Source organism: Osmia bicornis, chromosome 3 (assembly GCF_907164935.1).
Source record: "Osmia bicornis bicornis chromosome 3, iOsmBic2.1, whole genome shotgun sequence".
NCBI lineage: Eukaryota > Metazoa > Arthropoda > Insecta > Hymenoptera > Megachilidae > Osmia > Osmia bicornis.
Genome location: NC_060218.1, coordinates 7,702,192 through 7,725,286, shown reverse-complemented (window position 1 = coordinate 7,725,286; position 23,095 = coordinate 7,702,192). Strand labels below are relative to the sequence as shown.

At 38.3% G+C, this 23,095-nt stretch overlaps 2 protein-coding genes across 4 annotated transcripts in view; one reads left to right on the top strand and one right to left on the bottom strand.

Annotated features, from left to right (window-relative positions):
• The window catches only part of LOC114877797 (mannosyl-oligosaccharide 1,2-alpha-mannosidase IA), a 369,440-nt gene that overhangs the window by 236,880 nt on the left and 109,465 nt on the right, over positions 1 to 23,095 (top strand). For 2 of the 3 annotated variants that reach the window (XM_029190838.2, XM_029190837.2), the window contains exon 1: positions 20,004 to 21,037. The exons of the other annotated variant lie outside the window; for it this stretch is intronic. The gene's annotated coding sequence lies outside the window, so the exon portion shown is untranslated. Of the gene's footprint in view, positions 1 to 20,003; positions 21,038 to 23,095 lie in introns of those variants that run through there. 3 annotated transcript variants of the gene reach the window in all.
• Positions 1,729 to 3,923, bottom strand: LOC114882288 (piggyBac transposable element-derived protein 4-like). Its single transcript, XM_029199177.2, has 2 exons — positions 3,521 to 3,923; positions 1,729 to 3,441 (listed from the first exon to the last, which is right to left on the bottom strand). Exon 2 carries the CDS (start codon positions 3,438 to 3,440, stop codon positions 1,809 to 1,811), a length of 1,632 nt encoding a protein of 543 aa, XP_029055010.2. The 5' UTR covers position 3,441; positions 3,521 to 3,923; the 3' UTR covers positions 1,729 to 1,808.

The following is a 23,095-nucleotide window of genomic DNA, read 5'->3' as shown; positions in this document are numbered from 1 at the left end:
GTTGGCCACGTTAATCGCAAAGAGAATGCACGCTCGACGGCTTTTTCATTATTTCTAACAATATTTCAAATTACCCGTACTGTTGCACTGAATATCCTTCTTGTGCAGGATACTTTTAACAGACGCTTCATTAATCACTCCGATTTTAGATTTAAACGAAACTTATGAAAGCACTCAAAATTACCACCATTTCTAATAAATACGCGAAACTGATTTTATTATAAGTAATTTATCAATCAATCACGCTTTATCAATATTAATTTTCCGTACAAATGACTGTCACGACAAAATGTTATAGAACATAACCTATAATATTCATGTTACTACACTGTTTATTATTATTTCAAAATTAATAACAAATGAGGTTAAATTAAAAAGAACTGTTGGTTGTTAATTACTGTTACTATGACTATATCGATAATTAATAATCCTGCGGGTAATTTGATTTGTTAAAAAATGAAATGCAAATATAACGAGTGGCACGCGATACGTCTCAACTCCGCGGCTATATAGAACACACTGACTGAGGTTAACAAACACCATCCCAAATCTGTTTCGACAACAGCATTAGGTATACCGAGGTGTATAGAAGAAAAGATTTGTTTACTTCCATCCCACTGTATCCAGCAGCCTAAATTGGTTTCGTTTCCATACCTAAAGTAGTAACAAGAAAATATCAGCCTTGTATAAAACATTATTTGAAATAAGAAAATATGAAGAATGGAAATAATGAGATTATTAACTATACCAAACGAATGATTTAAGAAATACTTTTTAAATCGTTTGAAAAAATAGAATCCGCATATTTTTGTAATACATCATTCAGAATATATGACATGACCATAACCTCACAATAGTATTATTACGTATTTCGTTTGAACATTTACATATAATTATATCCTGAATTATTAAAAAGTATTAGAGTACAATATTAAATAACTCACCATCAGAAGATTGTGAAATATTTAAGCAGAGGAGCAAGTTCGTCAGTGTTCATAACTCACAATAAACGACAAGACAGGATAGGACGCGCACTAATACATACTGTAAACATTACCGTGCCTGCCTCTCCACGCCTCGAGCAGTTGCGTTTCGTTGGGCGGATCGGACGGATAGTGGCTTTAACTAGTTCTTAAATGGATCACAAATAACAGTTACAAAATTGCACAGGAAACTCACAATTAGCAAGAATAATTAGACCAAGTGCCATTTTGGAATATTCCAAATAATAGATATTAACAAGAAGAGCTTCCTAATTGATACTCAAATTCTAATCAGCTTTTGCATAATGATAGATAATATTATTTTGAAGCACTCTGTATGCTATTAGCAAGACTATACTCTGAAATGTTTTATCAATAAGAAATCTTATAAATAAGGTTCTACATTATAATTGATATTTTGTGTGCGTACCCTGTCAATTAATGGCATACTGTCAATTAATCTTTTACAATAGTTTTTATCTCTTCATCGTGATACCACACTTTAAGAAGCCTTTTAACCCTTTCGCTACGGCAGTCCGTTCCGCGGGAGTAGCTCCACTGAACGGGGCACCGCGCCGCGCAGTGTGCACATCGCGCATCGGTAGTCTTCGATGTTCGCACGTACGTCTTTCAATGGCACTTTGGAATTGTCTTGTATGTATACTTTTTTACGAGTTATGTAACATCTGTTTCGTCATATTATATAGAAAATCATAAAAATGAGTATATTGTGGTTATTCAGAAATTTACATATTAACAAATTTTATTATTATTATAAATAAAAATACAATTAAGGTAATTAGATATCAAATTATACAATAATTCTTAGTAATATAACTCTGTATGGTAGATTGTAAAGCAAGGTGCCACGCAGAGACCAACATTACAATCTTTACATTCATATCGAGTATCGCGTCTTTTGTCGTTTGCGGTACAAACGACGCACCTTCTATTTCGGTTTTTTCTTGGTGGTTTATACAGTGAGGGAAAATGCCGTTCTATTAGCCGTAATGGATCGTTTTTGCCTGTTTGATGATGATAAGTAGTGTTCATATGATATTTTTGCAATATTTGTCGGATCAATTTCAAGTGAAATTTGGCTATAGATATCGGTTGTTGCGTGTTGTGTTTATATAGACAGTATGCATTCCACACGCATATGTCCAGCAAATGGAAAAAATATTTACGATACCATTTCATAGATTTACGTGTCGAATTTATAGTGCTAATCACCATGTCTACTTTGTCGACAGAACCCATACAATTATTGTAATCTAAGACGCATACTGGTTTTTGAATTTTCTTTCCTCCACGCCTAACAACCGTTGCAAACTCTGAAGTATGCATGGTGGATAACATATAAACTTCTTTCTTATCCATCCATTTTACAGCTAATAAATTTTTAGTTGAACGGGAAGATGCCTCTCCTTTTCTCAGTATATCAGTAATCTTTGGCATTCCTCGTCGCCTTTTTGATACCGTCCCGCACGCATTTGTATAATTATCATACAATAAATTAAACAAGGGTGGGCTTGAATACCAGTTATCTAGAAAAACTGTGTGTCCTTTTCCTAGATAGTGCGCCATTAGTGTTTCTACTATCGCTCCCGATTTGCCGATTTCCTTATTTTGGCTGTTGCTCATAGTCGATGACCCGGCATAAATAATAAGGTCTTGTACAAAACCAGTTCGGCAATCACAAAGAATGAATGACTTGATGCCAAATCTACTTCTCTTTGAAGGAATATATTGTTTGAAGGAAAGTCTCCCTTTATAGAGAAGTAAACTTTCATCGATGCACAAGTCTCGGTAAGGATAAAATGATTGGCTGAAATTATTTCGGAGCATATCGACCACGTTCCTTATTTTATATAATTTATCATTGGTAGGTCTGATATCTTGGCTGAAATGTAGCATCGATAGCAATTTAAAATAGCGGTCTCTAGGCATAATCTCTCCAAAAATATCACTACGTAGGAGTTTGTCTACACTCCAGTATTCCCCTAGGGATAGCTTCTTATTGCGTGTCATTAGAAATGACACTGCAAAAAAGCGGTATATTTCGGATAGTGTCGTTCCTTCACCATCTTTCATATTATTGTTATTTTTTTTTAACCAATAGTCATTTGTTTCATTTACAATGTATTGCACGAACTCGTTTGAAGCAAAGAGCTCAAAGTAATCAATTATTTTCGCTAATCTGCTAATGTTTGCTATAATTCCTGTATTTTCAGCTGTAAATGGATGTATCTTAGGGATGAATGTGTTTGTGGTCCACGAATCGCAATAGTCGTTATTGTCTCTCTCATTGTTTTCTACTTCTGAGTCTGAGGTATTACATATATATCTTCTTTTTTTGTTCAGAGTGAAATTATCTACGTTTTCACTCTCGGAACCATTTTCGGAGTCGGTTAATCCATTCAAAAATAGAATGCTTTTTGAACTCCTTCCTGGCATTCTAACAAGGATGCAAATAAAAATTAAAAAGCAAACTTTACGCAAACCTACAATTAAATTTTCAAATAACCGTTACTAACCTCGAAATTGATCTTAACTGTAAAAGCAGACAATAATCTTTTCAATCTATATCTTGTCCGACTTAATATCGGTTCAAGAGATACTTTATATTATAATCCTTGTTTTCGATTGTAGCTTTGTGCCTTACTAATACTTTACCATCCAATAGAAAAAAATTGAAGATTCTTATTTCGTATATAAAATATGCAGGATTTAGTTCAGTACGAACTATTAGATTCAAAAGATATTCTACCGGTATAGTAGATTCTGTTTTACTAACGGTCAGCGTAGGTGGCCTCGCGGACGCCGATTATAGTCGGCGCCCGTACACACAGCACGTCGCGCGGACACCGACTATAGCCGGCATCCGTACACACAGCACGTCGCGCGGCCGCCGACTATAGTCGGCGTCCGTAGCGAAAGGGTTAATCAGCCTCTGCCTTATGATTATGGTGCATTGATCCTTTTCTTCGCTATAGTTCATAAGTTTATTACATGACCAAACTTGGTGACAGTCTTCGTGTAATGGCACGATGCACCGTCATGCATAAAGATGCAATCTCTGTTTGGGAAGCAAACATTTATCTAAAGCAACAAGAATTCTATAATACACAAAAGGAACGCGCTGTTTCGTAGATTTAAAAAAAAAAATTAAAATTATAATAGTGTTCTATTCTTTTTATTTGGAAAATTCTCCTCTTTTCCAGTAGCTCGTACCAATAAGTTAAGTTTTATCGCGCGAAGAAGGGGTAGGAAAAGGGGGTGGCGACATGTCGTGGAAAGAAAACACGTTGCGGCAAGGCAGAAAGGAGCAGATTTATGCGAATGTTTAATGAGAGTCTCGGTAAACGAGGTTCCGTCGGAGGGATTCCAATATCATGCATGAAGCGAAGCGTAGTACGCTCGAGGGGTAGCTCTGTTACTTCCTGTCGGCGTTGCACACCGCACCAGATGCTTTTGTATATTCAATTTCGGATAATAACCAGCGCCGTGGGTAATTTGCCGCGATACTCTGACTTTACGATCCCGTTGGCGATCGTCTAAAAATTGAAAAATTTCATTCACACTAATGGATTTATTCGTGGACGATGGCTAACTCGGAGAATTTCGATGGATAAATTAATCCTTCCTGGATTGCTGCCATCCTGAAAATTTTTAAACATCGCAAAATTCTTTGTGTTTTTTCTACAAAGTTGGTAAAACGGTTCTAAGAAGCTATTTAAATTTGAAAATTCTAAAATTTAATTTTCATTTCGGGTTAATTTAACCCAAAAGATGCACGAGGGTTGGAAGTGAACGGTGAATTCCAGTTTTCCTAGAATTCAACTATCATCGACTGGAATCCATCGTAATATGGAAGAACGGCAACGAAACAACCGGTCATCAGGTTCCAACGATTTTAAGGGAGACCAATAAATGGAAGCTTTACTTCTTTATTCGCCAAGGAATCTATCATCCAGGTGAATAGCAGCCGCAGTCTGTTCCAAGTAATTTTCCCTTGGCCGTGGTAGATCATCCCCTTCGATACGAAGCTGGCTCGCACGTGAAACGAAGAAATAATTTCCTCGAGACCGGTACTCGTGCACGCGACTCCGGATATCGCGTGCGACTGCCATTATTTTATTATTGGCTTCCCTTATCCGTCGATCTTTTTACGTACCGTGGAAACCGGATATGACCGTTGTACCGCCACGCCGTCGATTAAATCGCGACGGTCAAACTGCTTTCGGGGTTGTTTCCCCTTTAGATACGTCCGGTATTTGTGTCCGTACGTGATTTTTGGTGGAAACGAGAAACACGGAGGAGAAATTTGTTTCGGCGAATACTAATTAAGATGAGATCTAAATTAATTATTTTATGAAACGCCGGAGGGAGGAAATACACGTTTCGTTTTTCGAATGAATTTGATGAAATTGAAATAACAGTTCTGTATATCTATCATTCCTACTCGTAGCAATGATTTTCATTCGCTGTCCTCGCTTTAATAATATTATACATTGTTTTTCGCTTATGAAAATTTTCCCATCCTCTAAAGGACGTTCGGCATTTATTCAATTTAAATTAAGCCAAATTATACGGCGATTATTACAAAAGCTTTCATGCGATACGGCGATTCTGTTGCCTCATCTTGAATTAAATATTTATAAGCTACCGCTTTGTTTTCAGCAACACGGTAAATTGCTTTTTGCATACACCCGCTATGCAATGCATTCGTCGAACTCGCCTATTAATTACGTTAATTACCCCGTACGGATGCATACAGGCCGGAATGCATTTAACACACCCGTCCTCGTAAATTACGGCATAAATAAACGGTGAAGGTAATCAGGAATGCATAAAAGAAGTGATTGGCCAAATTTAAAGACCATTTTAATAAATCCTCAAAAAAATAATATTAATTCAACAAATCACTTTGGAAAGTATTAGGAGCAGATGTCGAAAATGAATTTTTTTGCCTCCATTTCAAAAGCTTGAAAATTGATTAAAATTAATTAATTCGAAAAATTGAAGCAGATAGGTATGTAGAGCAAGAAAAAGACTTGCGAATGCATATATATGCTTTACCTAATAAAACAGAAAATTGCGGGAAAAAATAAAATACAGAAAAAACGCGGGAATTTATTACACAACCTAATATTTCTGCAAATTCTTGTAAATCGATAGTAAAAGTAACGAAACTTTGGACGAAAACAAAATGTCTTCAGTTGGCAAATGATCCCAACTTCCATTTGTCAAGTGTTTAAATTAACCTAAACACTTTACAGAGTGTCTCATCCTCAAACACAGTAAAATCCTCTGGGTCACCTTCGATCCTCTCATGCAGCAAGAAACTTTTCAGCGTTAAGAGAGGAAAGATCGATCACAAGGAACGTTTACAGACTCTATTAGTCCCTGAAAAACCACAGAAAGCACGCGTTCGAACGTTCGGGGCGTGTTCGACAACCCTTCTCGTCCGTCTGGTCGTTCGAAAGCGACGAAAGATCGATCGAAGGGAGGTTTGTTCGCAAACAGAATACGTAGAAGTATTTTTTCAACGAAGTGGACCTCCTGTCTGGTCCCGAAGAAATGGAACCGGTTCCGAGGCACGTGGCGAGTCAAGACCTCGGTAAAGATGGGATCAAGTTCAATATGTACTCACAAATCCGAGTCAAGCACAAAAGAAAAGTCACGGGATTTCGGGTACTACTTATAAGAGGCCATGTTTCATTTTATCCGTACTAATAAGCGTGTGGGTTTCCTTAAGAAAGGGTGAAAATGACCCAAGATTTGAGAAAAATTTAAATTATGAGACTTGAGTCGTCTTAATTTTAAAAATTATTGAAAATTTTCCAAATTCTAGTTTCAAAGATATCAATATTAAGATTTAATTAGAAAAAAAGTTAATATCATTTTTAACCCTTCGTTGGCAATGTTCTTTTTCATTTCGGGCTTGATTTTATGTATTCTAGGCTTCAAGAAAATCTGAAAAAATTCTCAGATATTCATAAAAATAAAATAAAATAAAATTATTGCATTTGAATAAAATATTTAAACTTTTTTGCAATAAAGATAAGAACTCGAAAACAAATTCTGAAAAATGCGAATTTCTCCTGAAACACAGCGACCCAGTATTCCCGCTGAGGGTTAATCTAAAATTTTGAAAATTTTCATACATTATTTTAAAATATTGTGGCGGGTGATGAAGCTTCTCTAAATCCTATAACTAGACCTCAGTTAGGAAAACAAATGAAAGCATACAGTTCACGAGCGAACTGAAGTTGTTTAAGCTTACCATACGTGTCCCCATTGTTTGTCGAAGCAACCAGAAGGGAAAAGATCGAAGCAGAAGAGGACGAGGACGGAGAACAGAACCGCGAACAGGCAAATCGGGGCTTGTTCTTTTCGTTTTTAGCTCGGCTGAGTGAATTCTCCTGGTTGTCGTTTTTCACCTTCTCGAAACATTGGTCGAGATTGTTTTTCGACGTCTGAAGATGTTTCAGCGAACACCGAGCAAACAGTGGGCCAAAGGGCAAACTGTTGTAAACATTTGTCGTTGGCTCTCTGTATTTATTTTTCTTCTACTTTCGATACGCCTGTGTTTCGACGGACTCGACAGTGTTTTGATGTGTTTTCGAACTGCTTTTAACGAGAGTGTGCTTTGAGAAACACTGCGAGTGAAGAGAATCATTTTTTTATGAACATTTTCTGTTGGTTGTTGGATCATTTACTGTTATAATAAACAGAATTTCATTAAAAAATAAAATATGCCAAAATTATAATTATTTTTTATGAATTACAAATAAATCAGATTTCATTTTGATATAGTATTTGAAAATATATCATACAGAATATAAAATGAGGAATCTTTTAATGAATTTTTAATCAAAGTGAAAATTATCCTTTATTACATGATAAATACAACCGTTTGATGCATCTGTACTGGATCAAAGTTAATTACTCGCAGTTTTAATCGCAGCTGTCGAACGTTAAAGCAAAAATCCTCTTAACTTCAGAATCCATCCACGATCAAAAGAGCCTCGTGCTTAAACCGTTTCGCCAATATTTTCGCAATTTAAGCGCTCCTTTGCCTGGTCATCGACGATGTTTTAAAAAATTGAGCGCAGAACCTTTCATGAGTGGGCACGCGTGTAAAAGAGGGCGTTTTTCGAACCTCACCGATTAAACAAGTGCGCCCGGCAGAGGTCTATTAAAAACATCAGGTTATCGTCAACATCATCGCGCGAATGGAAAGCAACCCGGTGGACCTTTCAAAACGAATTCGTCTCGGTCGATCTAGAAAAAAAAGCAGATCGAAATGAACTGAAAAGAGGAGGAAAAATATCACAAACGACCCCTTCACGATTGGTCGAACCGAACGAAAGAGGGTAGAAAGTGACGAACAACGATGTTTCGATTAATAACCCTCTGCGGCACCAAAACGACCCTTTCGATTTAACAAAATTTACTTTGTCATAAACCACTGTCAAATAGTTTTAAAATGTAATAATCTCATAAACACGAACAACCTGTTGCAAATTTTTCATCGCCAAAAAAACACGTACCACCGTTTTGTTGAATGAAACATTCCGCGAGGAATTTATGCTCCCTTCATTTTGAAAATTCTCAACTGCGACTGGATGAATTGTCACGAGTGCACTCTCATCACGAAAAATGCGTTACCTCGCAGTGCCTCCGGTGAAAATAGGAAAAAGTAAACAGAAGGGAAATAAGAAAGGAGCAGCAGAGTGTACGTTTTGTTAAATTTGCGCAAAAGCGTGGTACGTGAGAATTTTTCAAGAAATTCCTGTGGAAATATTTTCTAAAATAAAATGATTCCATATATAATCTTTACAATAAAATCTGCCCATTTTCCAGAGCGATTCTAATAAAATTTTTATCTATAAAACCAATAACGAATTAAAAATGAATAACAATATAAACTTGTCACTGTCGTTGGTTGAGATGCATTTGAAAGAAAAAACCGCGACGGTAAACGCGTGCAGGACAAACATCGGTCCTCGATATAACATGTGGTCTGTCCCTATTCACGTCACCGTTCCTCGTGGCTTTGTAATCACGGGAACTCCCGCGAAAAGGTCGGGAAGAGAGGAAAAAAAAAAGGAATCAAATCGAGCCAGAATGTAGTAACAACGTTTGGCGAGCGAAAAGGGACAAGCGGGCATCGTGAAACGTGAAATGGTTGAGGAAGATCGGTCGAACCGAAAAACAAATAGCGAGGCGAACAAAAATGGGCAAAGAGTGAAAAAAAAAGGAACAGGCCACGAGTGGTGGTCGGGAACATAAAGACAAAAGAGACCGGGATGAGCAGAAAAAGCTGAGAAAGAAACGTACGAGCGACAGAGGGACAGAAAAAGCAAAGGGAAAAGAGTGATCGAAGGGCGACCAAAAAGTAACTGGACAAACATCTGGAAGGGCGATGGAAAGAACTAATGCTGGAGAAAAAAAGGAACTGACACGAGGGAAAAGAAAGGGCGTGATTTGATCAGGTTCAGGGTGAATTACAAATTTTGTCACCTGTACGAGACGTCACAAAAAAAGGAAGAAAAATACAGTGAGAAAATTAGAATAATTCATTAATTGATTAAAAATTCAGAACGATTCGAATAGTAATATTTACTTTTGTTCTTTTATTTAACCCTTTGAGGATGGATCATTTTTAAGCTTGCACAGTGAGAAAATTAGAATAATTCATTAGAAGATTAAACATTCAGAGTAATTCAAATAATTAAGAATTCAAATAGTAAAGTTTATTTTCGTTATTTATTTGTTTTTACTTGCGCAGTGAGAAAATTAGAATAATTCATTAGATGATTAAAAATTCAGAGCGATTCAAATAATTAAGAATTCAAATAGTAAAGCTTATTTTTGCTCGTTCATTTTTTTAATAATTTAGTAAATGTTAATACTATTTAATCCTTTGAGAACATTATTAATTTAAAATAAAAAAAATAATAATTCCATCCTTCAAAGCAAATATTACAAATCTTTACTGTCCGCACTTATGCGCCTTGGATCAAAAAAATAAATTATAAATTACTCTGACAATTATGTTTGGATATAATTAACAAAGGGTTAAAGTACTTCATGGTAATTCACTCTTGTAAATGAAGAAATTCTGAAAATCTATCTGAGGTATGCTGCTGAACGAGCGTGATTCAAAGATTGCAAGCTGGTCGAATAGCTGGTAGCTATCCCATTTACGTTCCCTCTGACGAGAATCGACGGAGTATCAACCCTTTATACGTCCGCAACGAGCCCGACGAATCTGACCTCGTCGACGAGCAGCCTCGCAATTCGTTTCCTCGAGCAGCCCATTTCCTTCCTCTCCTTGGCCCCGTGTCCATGGGCGAGAACTTCGATGGCTTAACGACGAGTCGACGGTGTGTTCAAGCGGAAAAGTTCACGGAGACCTCTTACGGGGATTTATGGATTCTTTTTTCTTGCCGGAGGCGAAGTTAGCCCCGTTTAAATTGATCGCGATTGATCTTCATGGACTTTCGTGAATTTCGCGACTCCCCGTTTGGCTATAATTTTCAAATGGTTCCTCGATATCGATTCTTTAATCGCGCGAAAAGGTTGCTTTTACAAAACTTTATATCATGCCAAAAAATTTCGAAATAAGGGATGTTTTCTTCTTACAATAATTTTTTAAAAAGATTTTCTCTGCTATTTGGAATAAGAAACAATTCACCAAGAACCACTTTGTCTGAATATTTTTTTTTCTTTCTTTAGCAATTAAATAACATTGAAACAACAATCAGAATAGGGTTCTTTGATAGGGCACTTTCATCTACTTTCTTCATCACATTAAAGGGTTGCTCTTACAAAACTTTATAATAACATGCCAAATAATTCAAAATAAGGGATGTTTTTTTCTAATAATTTTTAAAAAGATTTCTCTGCTATTCAGAATACCAAATGATTCGCCAAGAACCACTTTGTCTGAATATATTTTTTTTCTTCCTCCTGCAATGAAACAACGTTGAAACAACGATCAGGATAAGGGATCGTGATCGCGATTCAGTGGGTATCGCGAAAAATAAAGTAGTCGCCGTGGCGGCATGCGGCACGGTGAATAGATAAATGGGTTGGTTCGCTTAAAAGTAACACGTCGACCCGGTTTTATCAGCAGACCATGGGATTCGTTCTCATGGCAGGTTGCATTAAAGCCGCAGCGGTGCGATAACCAACAGCCGGCACTGTTATTATTCCGTAACCGTGCTGCTGTGACGTTCGAACGGATTGATTCGCGCTGCCGTATAATTACCCGAGCCTTTATCGCGTTCGAAGAAACGTAGAAACTGAGGGTATAAGGGCAAGGAAGGGAATAATGGAACCGGACGAAGGTTAGGGGCGATAACGAAAGGGGTAGATTCTAGGTAACCGACTAATTCAGATCCCCTCTTTCAACTTTCTTATTACTTATTCAGTGTTCTAAATGTTGAACATTTTTTTAAAAATTATCTCCAATTCAGAACTTATTAAATGTTATCAAAGAGTTATAAACGAAGGAAGATAGAAGTATTTGTAAGGGATGAACAGAGAGGATGAAAAGGAGGGCAAGCAGAACCCGAAAACATTAATCTCCTTAAAAGTAAGCCAAGTATTACGGTATTAGTCGAGGCCTTAAATTTGTTCGGACAGAAGCACTGGATTTACGCGGCTGGAGGAAGACCGCTGTATCGCGGATGTTACAAAGTTATCGAATAAAATACGTATCCTTGTCCAAACTTACCCACCGAAAATTATTCGACCGCTGTTGAATATTGCAGCTGGCGTAAATAGAGGAGAATTCAGCAAGTGGTATATATCTTGGTTGCGTTAATCTTCTTAAAATCGCCGGCTACAATTTGCCCAACGTAATCTTCGCGTAAGGAGCTTACTGGTTAAACTATTGATACGTTATCGAAATTAAAAATAAGAAACGTTTGGGATATTTTGTAGAGTTTCTTCGTGGATTTTTTGAAACTTATCTTGATGGAACAAAGTTCCGAGTGGAACTAGATACCGTGTACATATCTCGACGTACTTTGATACGTCGGTAAATGTGGCGCGTGTGTAAGTTTATTAGTGTTTACCGAGGCGCAATTTCCTATTGGCCCGGGGCGTTTCATTAGCGTTAGATATCTCAAGATAGCCGAGATGTCACATGAATTTACCAAACTGTCTGTTCCGATGACACACGATCACTTTTTGGTATTATCGTAATAGTGATAATGTTCCCCGCATTATTATTCCACAGTAAAATATTGCTATCTATTTGATAATAATATTCTACGTTTAATTATTAGATACTTTGAAACTAATTATTCTAAGCAAAATAATTTACAATAATTTTATTAGTGTTTAAAATGTCTTTAAAATGTCTTAAAAGTATAGAAGGTTTTAATCTATTTTATTCTAATTACAAATTAAATGATTTCTGCGGTCGAAATAATTACACCATGGCTACCGTCGTGTCGCAAGGAACAAAAGCGGGGGCTCGGAATTCGCTTTCTTCGAAAGGGTCTAGGGTGCTGGCAGCCCCGCGGAGGCAGGACAATTTAGGGGCGGAAATCGTCGATTACCACACAAGGATTAGTGGTTTCGTCCTCGGGCTAAATCTCCCCTACGTGCCACCGGTATATCTTCCTCCCGCAACCCTCCAATATGACCCTAAATTAGATAGATTCTGCAGGCTTACCATTGCCAGGGCTCAACTGATTTGTTTCCCAATCTCTCTTTCTCTCTCGGTTTTCCATTTACCAACAAAAGTTGTATTATCCTGGCATCTACCCCAAATCTGGGCTAATTCAAACTTACTGGCTCGTAGTTGATGCTGAGAAGTTTCTTTTGATCATTCAGTCGACCGCAGTTATTCTTTCAATTGATTACATTAAACGATAATTAACTGTTTTAATAATTATATATTTGTTGAAATTTTAAGTGATATTAGACTTAAATTTAGAGCCAGCAATAACGATTAGACTAGATGTAAAAATTAACTTATTTATAAATGGTAAATTAAAGTATAAGTTTGAATTAAAATGAAATTAGGTTGGTGAAATATTATAATTTTATGATGATTAAATTTTAAAATGAAAAATTTAGATAGATTAAGATTTAAAACTAGAATTAGATACCCTATTATATTAATAATTAACTCAGAAAAATATCTGAATTTTTGAATATACTATATGCGAACGTGTTAAGAAACTACCCTAATAACGGTCTGACGATTCATTAATAAAGTCCACCGAGTAAAAAATAAACCCATAATTATCCTTCATCATTAACGCTCTTCCAGTGTAGAACGAGTGACGAATCACCGAGCACAGCCCCATAATTTGTAATATCTCCAAGGGGTGGCTCGCGTGAACCTTGCTTTCCCCTTGAAAACAGGAAGGTGTTATCGCACCCTTCGACATCCAAACCACCATAGTCTATATTTAATTACGGTAAACAATTAAAAATATAAACCTGTCGTATCACAAACCAGCCCTTGTCAATTACATACAAAATAATTAATATACTTCAGATTTATTTTAAAATAATATCCTTTCTCATGAAAATTGAAGAACCTATCCTATAAAAAAAAATGTAAATGAACGGATACATTTTGAGCCGAAGCTATTGAAGTGAAATCAGTTCGAAGGGACGGGGGCTGTTTTGCAAATAATCCTACGAGCGAGGGAGGATAATGCGAAGAGACATCGAGCGGAATGATGAATGCTCGTAACAGCTGTTGCAAGGTGAAACGCGTGACATCCCCTGTAAAAAGCTGCTGCTCGACGCGTCGTCGGAAAAAAAACCCACCCCTCTCTGTCGAGGGTTAAACGAAGGGGCGACAAACGTCCAAGTGATTAAGCCAGTTTTTTTTTTTCTCTTCTCCTTTCCCTCGGTATTCAGAGGAGAGGCTTTGATTTGACGGCGTTTTTCGACGACCAGACACGCCCGTCGCGTGTTCTCCGGGAAATATGAAAAATCGATGGCCCCTTTTCGGAGCTTTGATTAAAGGAAACTACGTGTTACGAGCCGGTGTAGCGTGACGACGAGCCACCGAACGATTCCTGGTGACATCGTCTGATAAAACGGGTAATCGTCGCTTTTATGGAATTCACAACCAGCGAAATGTCTTCCATTGATCAAATAAATGTTCAACAATTTTCCATCCATCGCGAAACGGAGAGCTGTAATTACGAACGCGAACCGCTATCGTGGAGGATGAAAATATAAAATGTTACCTTGCAAACGTCTGAATACAAAGATATAACCTTTTCGCGTTTCCTTCGTTCTCTTGGATGGTAAAGTGGGACACGGTTTTCTTTCGTTTCCGCTTCAATTTATGGTTTTGTATTCTTTCGTTGCAGCATTCATTTGTAAGGGGATCGTAAGGTTACAGCAACATGTCGGATTCTCGTTTACATGTTCTCGCAGAAGCTAGCTTTCTCAGATAAATCTACGTGCTTCCCGACAAAATCCTATCAACATTCACGAGGTTGCTCGGAGGAGTAGCAAATACTTTGCTGCCCCCTCGCATGTTGCATCTACGAGGTTCATTGTGTCTTCGGGGCTCCTTTGTGAATGAAGTATCTCAGAAAGAGGTCTCTCTTCTTTCGCATTGTTGCCCGAAGCGCGTGGAAAATGAAAGTTTAATGCAAGCCTAGCGTTATCCGTGGATTCGTTCGCCAAACTCCTAATGGAGCTTTTCGTTTGAGAATTCATTTTCCTGCAATGCAAACAACGAACTGGAAAATGCTTTATCTTATTACGAAAAATCTTTTTCATTTTTCACAATCATTTTGATACTTGAACGCGTTAATTTCAATCATAGAAAGTGCATTAATTCGATCATTAATACTCTTGATTTTTGTAAAGGGATACGATTCTTCTCAGGAATAAATTTTAATTTCAACTTCAAAAATTCTACTCGGAGAGGTAATGAACGCATTATTCGGCTGTTTATTCCCATATTCGATGGTTGCTTACCTTTGCGGAATAGAGGCGTATCGCATGTGGACCATGCGATTAGCCTTTGATTTACGGAATCAGCGTACAACCACCATGGGAAAGGTATCGCAGATTAAATGCAATAAGCATGGAAACTATGGTCCAGCCGATGATAGGATTGCCCCGAATGGATAAATTTGACGAAGTGCAATACCCTGGAATTCTCTGCTAATTCATCATCCGTTAGAATTCTAATAGAATTAGAGATTCAGCAGAATCCTTGAAATTTATAAAATTTATAAGATAATTATCTAAAAAAGAAAAAATTGTCTGCCAAATTCGTCTCAGTCGAGAAAATTTCAATCAGAAATAAAGAGGAGAGAAGGGAAAAAAGGTCGAAACGATTCGGCCAAGTTTCTCGTCGCGCGTGGCTGCGAATTTACATTTCCATTAAGATTCCTTCTTGGCCGTGCGAAACGAACGACGAAGAGGCGAACCTCGAAAGAGAGGGCTGTACTCGTACGCCCGTGAAAGCAGCAGGGCTCGATGTAATAAAGTCCCATGGAAATCCTTTGTGTCCGTTCGAACGCGTTCGTTTAACTTTGATCCTGTCTGCGCAGCTCTCGATATTTTCCTTCTATCACGATTCCTCTTTTCCGACCAATCTCTGCCTACGCCTCTCATAAAAAATACAATATATATTCGAACCAGCGTTCTCACCCCTTCGCCGCGAAGATCTGTAAGTTTAATTTAACACGGAAGCCGAGGAGAAGTCGAACCTGCGGATCGCTTGATTGCTTTGTCTTTCGGGACTCTGATATGAATTACAAACTCTCTCCGTTGTCCCTTTCGTCTTTTTCTCTTGTCCCTTCTGTCCTCCAGACCTGTTTTCTTTGCTCCGTCCTGGCCCGTTTAACTTCATTGCATCTCCGAGATTGAGATCGAGATCCGGGTGATGAATTGATGGAAGATCGATCCGATCGATTTTGAGAACTTAAGCATTCAACGAAACGGGAACAATCGTCCGTTGTACCTTTTTTATTTATCCCAGACTGTCCGTGGTTTTTTTTTTTTATTACTCTTGCTTGTTTCGTTTGACGTCTTGCTCTGTTTCGTTTTATGGTAGCAGTAATTAAAGTTGCGGGAAATTTTAATTGGCAGCTGTTATTCAATCGATGCGAGATGCCTTCTTAGTTAACTAGGTTAAAACATTGTTCAACAATATTGAGAGAAAGAATTTTAATATAAATATTTGTGAGTGATGAAAATGAAAAATTCTCATGTCACAGCCACCAATTATCTCTGAAAATAACAAGAACGAGGCTAATTTACGCGTCCACGGTAGCCCACCCAAAGAACCCATCCCTCCCGCGTCCTTTTTACCCCCGGACAGTATTAGCGCGTGAAATTTAAGACAAACTCAACGAAACGAGCCAGCATTTTTCACGGGGAAAACATGCTACGAGGCAGGCGACGCGCACAAAACGCCCCCGCCCTCCCGAACGCGCGACCTTTCGTTAGCGAAAATTATCCCGGTACGACAGTTGTTTACGATAAGTGAGGCGAAATAGCAGCAGTGTACCTAAAAACGGCACACGGTCGCGACGAACCGGCGAAAGCAAGAAAAGTCAACGAAATCACTGACCTGATATATTACTTAGCCAGAGCTTTCGTTCGTCTGTCCACACTTTTTTACCGGTGAGTTTGTGCAACCTATTACAATTCCAAAGCATTCCCCTGAATCCTCATTTATTTTTTACCTTCCTTTTTATCCCTTTTCGAAAATGTGGCAACCAGTGAAGTTCCTAGCGGAGGAAAAGACAGAAGGCCGCGAGGACGTTTTGGTCGTTCGAGCCGTCGGGTCAAAGGGTAATAAAGCAATAATTCGTACCGTTTTCCCAGCCCGACGGTCACGCTACGAAGGATTAGGAAGTTCCTTTTCCCCTCCGCGGAACACGTCAAATTCCCTTTTTGAGGAAAGCATATTCTCAGGCTTGCAAGGACACTCCGGTCTGAAACGTTTTGGAGGCAAGCCACTTTGTCATTGTTATTTCGTATTCTACCGATTTCCCTCGCGCGAACTCCTCAGAAATATTATCGGTATCGTTAAATTTCTCATTGTCGTCACGAAGGAAATATTTGAAAGAGCTGGAAAAGTTCGTACGATGCATCGAGATTTAATTTGTTCCTCGAGCCAGAGATGAAAACTCTGTAAAATTTAATATTCAATTTCCTTTCTCTCGTCGAGTGCGTTTGAAATGCTTCCTCATTTTCGCAACGCAATATCGGCAACTCGTCGCAACAGAAATCATTCGATGCTGTTTCCCTCTGTACGCTTCCTCTGCCGGCAGGAATTTATATCTGGATCCCGCTACGGCACGTATCTCTTTTATCGAGCTACCGCAGGAGGCTTCCGTTTCGGTTTGTCGCAAGAAAAATATACATTGCGATGATACTGTTGCTTTCTCTTTGACCCATAGCAAATACCCGTTTTCTTTGATGTCCTGGTAACAATTTATTTATAACTATCTTCTCTGTTGAAGAAGAATTTTTCAGCTAAAGATCAAGATCAGGACCGCGTAGTCTCTTTCGGGAGGAGACGGTAATTTCTCTTCGATTTCTCCGTTCTTCGTAAATATTCCACGTACGAAGGGTCAGGGCTCGTTCGGGATTCGGTCAGAACTCGATGAAGATATAATCTCGAGGACGGTTAGACGTGTTCGCGTGTTCCCGCTTATTAGATCGAACTTTCGCTAAGTAGATTCCGATGAAGCTCTGTATTAGTTTGGACGCGCACACCTCGTGGCCGAGTTTCCCGTACTTTTGACTATCCACCCTAGGCGTGAAAACGATTTCCATCACGCACACGTTACACCCTTAATCTATTGTGAAACTCGTGCGACAACCTCATAACTTATGCTTCTGGCGCACGATATGCTCGAGCTTGGATCTTTGCACTATTCAACACCCGCAATATTACATCAAAGGATTTCTATTTCGAAGGAATGATCCCGAAGACGGAAATTCAAAAAATTATGAAACTTTGTGAATATGGGAATTTTGTATATTTTTTGTATTGAAACAAGAAATTGTTTTCAAATATTTTTGTCTATAATTTCCTGTTCTAGTATCACAAAGTTTATAATTTTCCTTGATGAAGTTTTCAAATATCTCTAATGGTTTTGGATAAAAAGAAAAAATTTTGAAGGGCTATTTTCACCCCCTTAGATTGAAAACTGGCAGCAAACGAAAATTGCATTTTAATCAGGGGGAGATCTCCTACATATTTACAAAATTTCATAATTCTTTTAATTTCCAAATTTGGGATCATTCCTTGTTAGAAACATTAGAAACTCATTAGTCATTAACTATCATTTCCAAACAATTTTTTGTTTGGAAGGAAATTGTGATTTTTCAGTAGTTTTCGATGACTAATTGCATAGATAAGATACAACCGACAGGGAATAATATACTACTACCTTTATCTATTTTCAGGTAGAAAATCTTAGGTAAGAAATTCCAGAAATTTTTTTGAACAGCTCGCATATTTCAGTCGCTATGTCAGCCATTATATCCATTTATTTCTTCTCACGATCCCAATGACACTTTCTTCTCGGTGAACGACAAGCCGATGCAACGGCTTATTTATCAAGCTCTGCATCGGGCTTTTGAATGCGCGTGAATCGCGAGTTTCGCGTCGGTATCGTGCTTCGAGCCACTTCAGCCCGCGTTAATGCAGAATCAAGATTAACCCGAGGCGGCGACAAAAAGCCGAGACACGCGTGAAAAGCAGCCGCGATACGAATGAAATTCGACGACCGGCCGTCTATTCAGCTCGCCGTGAACTCGAAACCATTGTCAACCAGATATAATTCACGAATTTTCTTGCACTAGTTTACCGATAGGTGAGACGTCGTTCGCTTTCGCGAATACACCTCGTTACAATGAATTTCAGGCATCGTATTCAAATAGTAGGATCGATGAACCGGTGCTTTGATTTGTATTTATGCCGGGTGTTTGATAAGTTTTTTTATGCAAAATTGAATAGCGTATTCCGTGACCAAAGGTACATTGAAAAAAATTTCATTATTTATAAGATTATGAATTCTGAACAGTCTATATTTCTATTCTTGAAATTCCTATTTTTAGATTTTTATGCTTTATTATCTTAACATTTAAAATTGTTATTTGTTTTCAATTTTTGTTTGTACGTACGAAGAAAGAAATTATTTTGCAATTACAAACTGATTAGCTTATCGGTAAAGATACCAGGGTACATTCGAAAACATGTTGTCCCACTATCAGCAGGCTCTCCGAACATTCCATACCGAATACCACACTCCAATTTACCTGATTGTAAATCCAAACTTTCGACCGACGACTGCTTTCACGACCGAACGTAAATTGAACACGGAGCTGGCGAACCGTGTCGAAGTTCAACGACCGATCTCCGAATTTCCTGCACACCTGGAGATCGCCGAGAAATGCCCTCCCTCTTTCTTTTACCTGGATGCCAGGTACCGACCGATTTTTATCTGGGAATCCTTCTAAGAACATGTCTAACATTCATCGGGATTCTTTGGATTGTGTTCGAAGAAATCTTCCTTTGGAATTGGGATGAAAAATGGGGTTGTAATTTTTTGTGGACTGAAAAATGAATCTTTCCAAAGAAAGAAATACATTTTTCAATTTCTTTAACTTTCTAACGACAGACTACTGAAATAAGAACAATCGATATTTTGCTTCGCCAAATTGCTTCGAGCACAGGTGCATTCAATGCACCCTCGAAATGCATTTCACGTGTAACACTCTACCTCATTGTACCACCCTTCGAATCAAAGAAAGAAACAATTCTCATTCACCAAAATTGTATTTCACTCGCATGCTCGTAAATGTTTTTTCTACAATAGATAAAGGGTTAAGACGATAGAGGAGCAGCTGAAAAGGGTTCCATCCCGCGGAGCGGTCGGAGCGGTAATGCGCGCGGTTCGCGGCCAGCGTCAGCGCAAAGAAACGGTTCGTAGGGACTCGGCTCCGTTCGGGTACACGAGTCTCGGCGGCGAGCAGCGAAGTCGGCTCCGAGTCGTGTGTGCGGCCGCAGTCACTCGTGGAATTCTGAGTCGCGTCAGTGCTCGGACGGACGCGGTCGCGCGTGAGTGTGTCGTACAGCGGTGTCTTGTTTGTCGGTTTCTTCACCGTGGAAAAACCTGAGTGCGAGCGAATCGGAACGAGAGAGAAGGAAGTGCGTGTTTCCGGCCTGGTGATCGAGTACGACGGTGAACAAAGGGACACGCCGAAGAATCGTGTCTGTCTTGGAGCATCTCTCGATAAACAATTTCTGGTGCAAAATAATTCATCGAATCATTCGAAAGAAATTTTTCAATTAAAAAAAAAAATATATTCATCCTTGCACCTGGCATTTTTCGTCCGCTTCGAATCTTGATCGACAACCTGATCCCTCGATCGAGTCACGATAGATCCTACTCCAGATCAGAAGTCTGATAATCTCCGAACGTTTGTACACCTTCGTCTACTTGTGGCTTCTACGAACCGTCCATACGCACGTGTTCGCGCAACGGAAACACGTCACTGTCAGATTGTTCGGTGGACGATAAGACTTCCGTTTTGCCAGACCCGACAGGAGTTCGCGCGAGGGACCATCCTTTCTTTGTATCGCGGCAGAGTTGGTCGCGCGGTCTGAAGTTGGCCAAAAATCGAGAGAAGCTCGATCGACGTTACGGTGCGCGGTCACGCGTGTGCGGAAAGTGTAGATGCTCGATAAAGCGTTCGTTTCGATCGCGCGAAGTGAAAACGCGAGGAGGATGATAATTGGCAGCGACCCGGTTAATTAACGCTGAAAGTTTAATCGACGCGGCATCGAACCGCGACTCCGGTTCTTCTGGTAACTTTGAACTTTGTGTCGGAAGGAAAAGTGTGGAGAAAGTCTGTGATACACGCTCGATCTTTCGAGCGCGGGTTCAACGTTTATCGTGACTTTGAACCGTGCGAGAACGAGCGAAGAAGAATCAAGGAGAGTCTGTGATACACGCTCGGTCGTCGAAGCGAGTTCAACGATCGCTCCATCCGTCCAGAGATAGATAATTCAGGTATGTTCGCCATTCCACGCGTGCCGTGTTTCCATGTTTTGTGTACCTATGTTCATGAGTTCGACTCGTGCGTTCGTCGTTCAACGTTTCGAATCGTTGATGAAGGTCGAAACGCAATTACCCATCACGCCTTTACGACGTGTGTTTATGTAAATATGAAATCTTACATATGGTTAGTAAGGGAAATTCAATTAAGTAAAACAAGGTGAATGTCTACAATTACGGCCACAACGAGAAATCAATTGAAAAATGGTAAATTCTATGTATTTTTGCCCGCCGAATCCAAAATGTATTTACTAAGATATTGTGGTAAATATTTACATAAAATCATTATTTTCAAAAATTAATTACTTTGTAGGGTAGATAATACTTTTAAAGCGCATTACTAATCTACATAGGTTAGGGTTGACCAGTCAACAATAGTCTCCTTGCTCAGTTCTAATTCCTGTCCATAGAGTGCATAGCGCGAAGGACGCATCATGAGAAAATATCCAATAAAACGGGCAATCGTTGTGATATCAAGATTAGAATTGGTTAACCATGTACCACTTTTAACACTTTGTTTAAGGAGACTATTGTTGACTGGTCAAGTTTTTGCCCTGAGGAAAATTATATTTTCTCTGCTAATCTAACTTAACCTATGTATTTTAAAAAATACAAGCGAGCCCCAAATTTGATCAACAGTTTTGGATTCAAGGGGTAAAAATACATAGAATTTATCTCTTTCCAATTGATTTCTCGTTGGAGCCCTAATTGTAGACATTTACCTAGAACAATTCTAGAAATTCTAAACTTAATTCTTAGCAAACCAAGTGGATGAGAATCATTTCCAGTACCGTGCAGGGTTAATTTTACCCTGAATATTATTTTCTACAAAAATGCGCTTTGACCCTTTCTCATGTAATATCGAGTTACACTCGTGACGCAATTTACATTTCAAATGTGTCAAATTTGAGTGGTACTTTTAGTATGGTTGAATTTTGAGTTTAATTATAATTATAATTTGCCCAATCAAGGATCGTTGAATGTCATGTATGTATGGTATTTCAATTTTCTTTATTTATTTTAAAATTTGGGCAATGAATAGTTAGCTTTGACTGACATAACTGTCCAAAAAATTATTAAAAAATTTCGATTTTATAGAGTCAGATTCAAATAAATGAAAATTCATGTTTTAAAACTGAACAATAATGAATTAATAATTTGTAAAAACTATGTTTTGTATTACATTTTGTATTACTATAGGTTATTCGTAAAAGGTTAATGATATTAGGTCATCTAAACTGAAAATGATAAACAAAGAATCACCATCTGTTTCTTTCCTATTCAGAAATGATTGATTATTGCGATTAGTACGTCGACCGGCACAGTAGAAACAGACGTGCTATAAGTAGTAGGACACGTTGATTGCCACAGTAGAATCAGCGGTGTAGTAAGACACGGTACGTCAATTATTCAGAAGGCAATCGTTTAATCTTTCAATATCAGCTTTTCACTTTCTACCTTGTGTAATAAAGTTTGCTGTACTTCATTTTCATTGTCTATACGAACCCTATAGCAGTCAACGTGACAATTAACCCTTAGATTTATAAAAAAAATTATAATTAACCCTACTTTTCTACCCTTATTCCTTAGATTACTACACGAGGTAACTGTTTTGATTCTTAATTATATTTATCTTTAGCATCTATAATATCTTTATTACTTATTATTGACCCAATTTGTATCTATTTAATTTTCTCCATTATTTTAAATGTCGGGTAGTTCTAGTGTTAAAGAAATAATACAAATGATAGTAAATCTAAAATAAAATGAAATAGAAATTCGCTCTCGAAACTATCACTATTTCTACGACGACATTTGATCAAAGTGTGAAAATCGATCGACTATCTTTTTTATTCGTGTACGTTTCACCGTCGGTTTTTCCTATAGAAATCGATCGTAGACTTGACGGAAAGATAACGCGGATAACTCGTCTTTTGTTCGTGACTTTTTTCAATGGAGTTAGCCTGGCTTTGTAACGCGTGATGCTTTTCGGAATTAAACGAACGCGCTCGT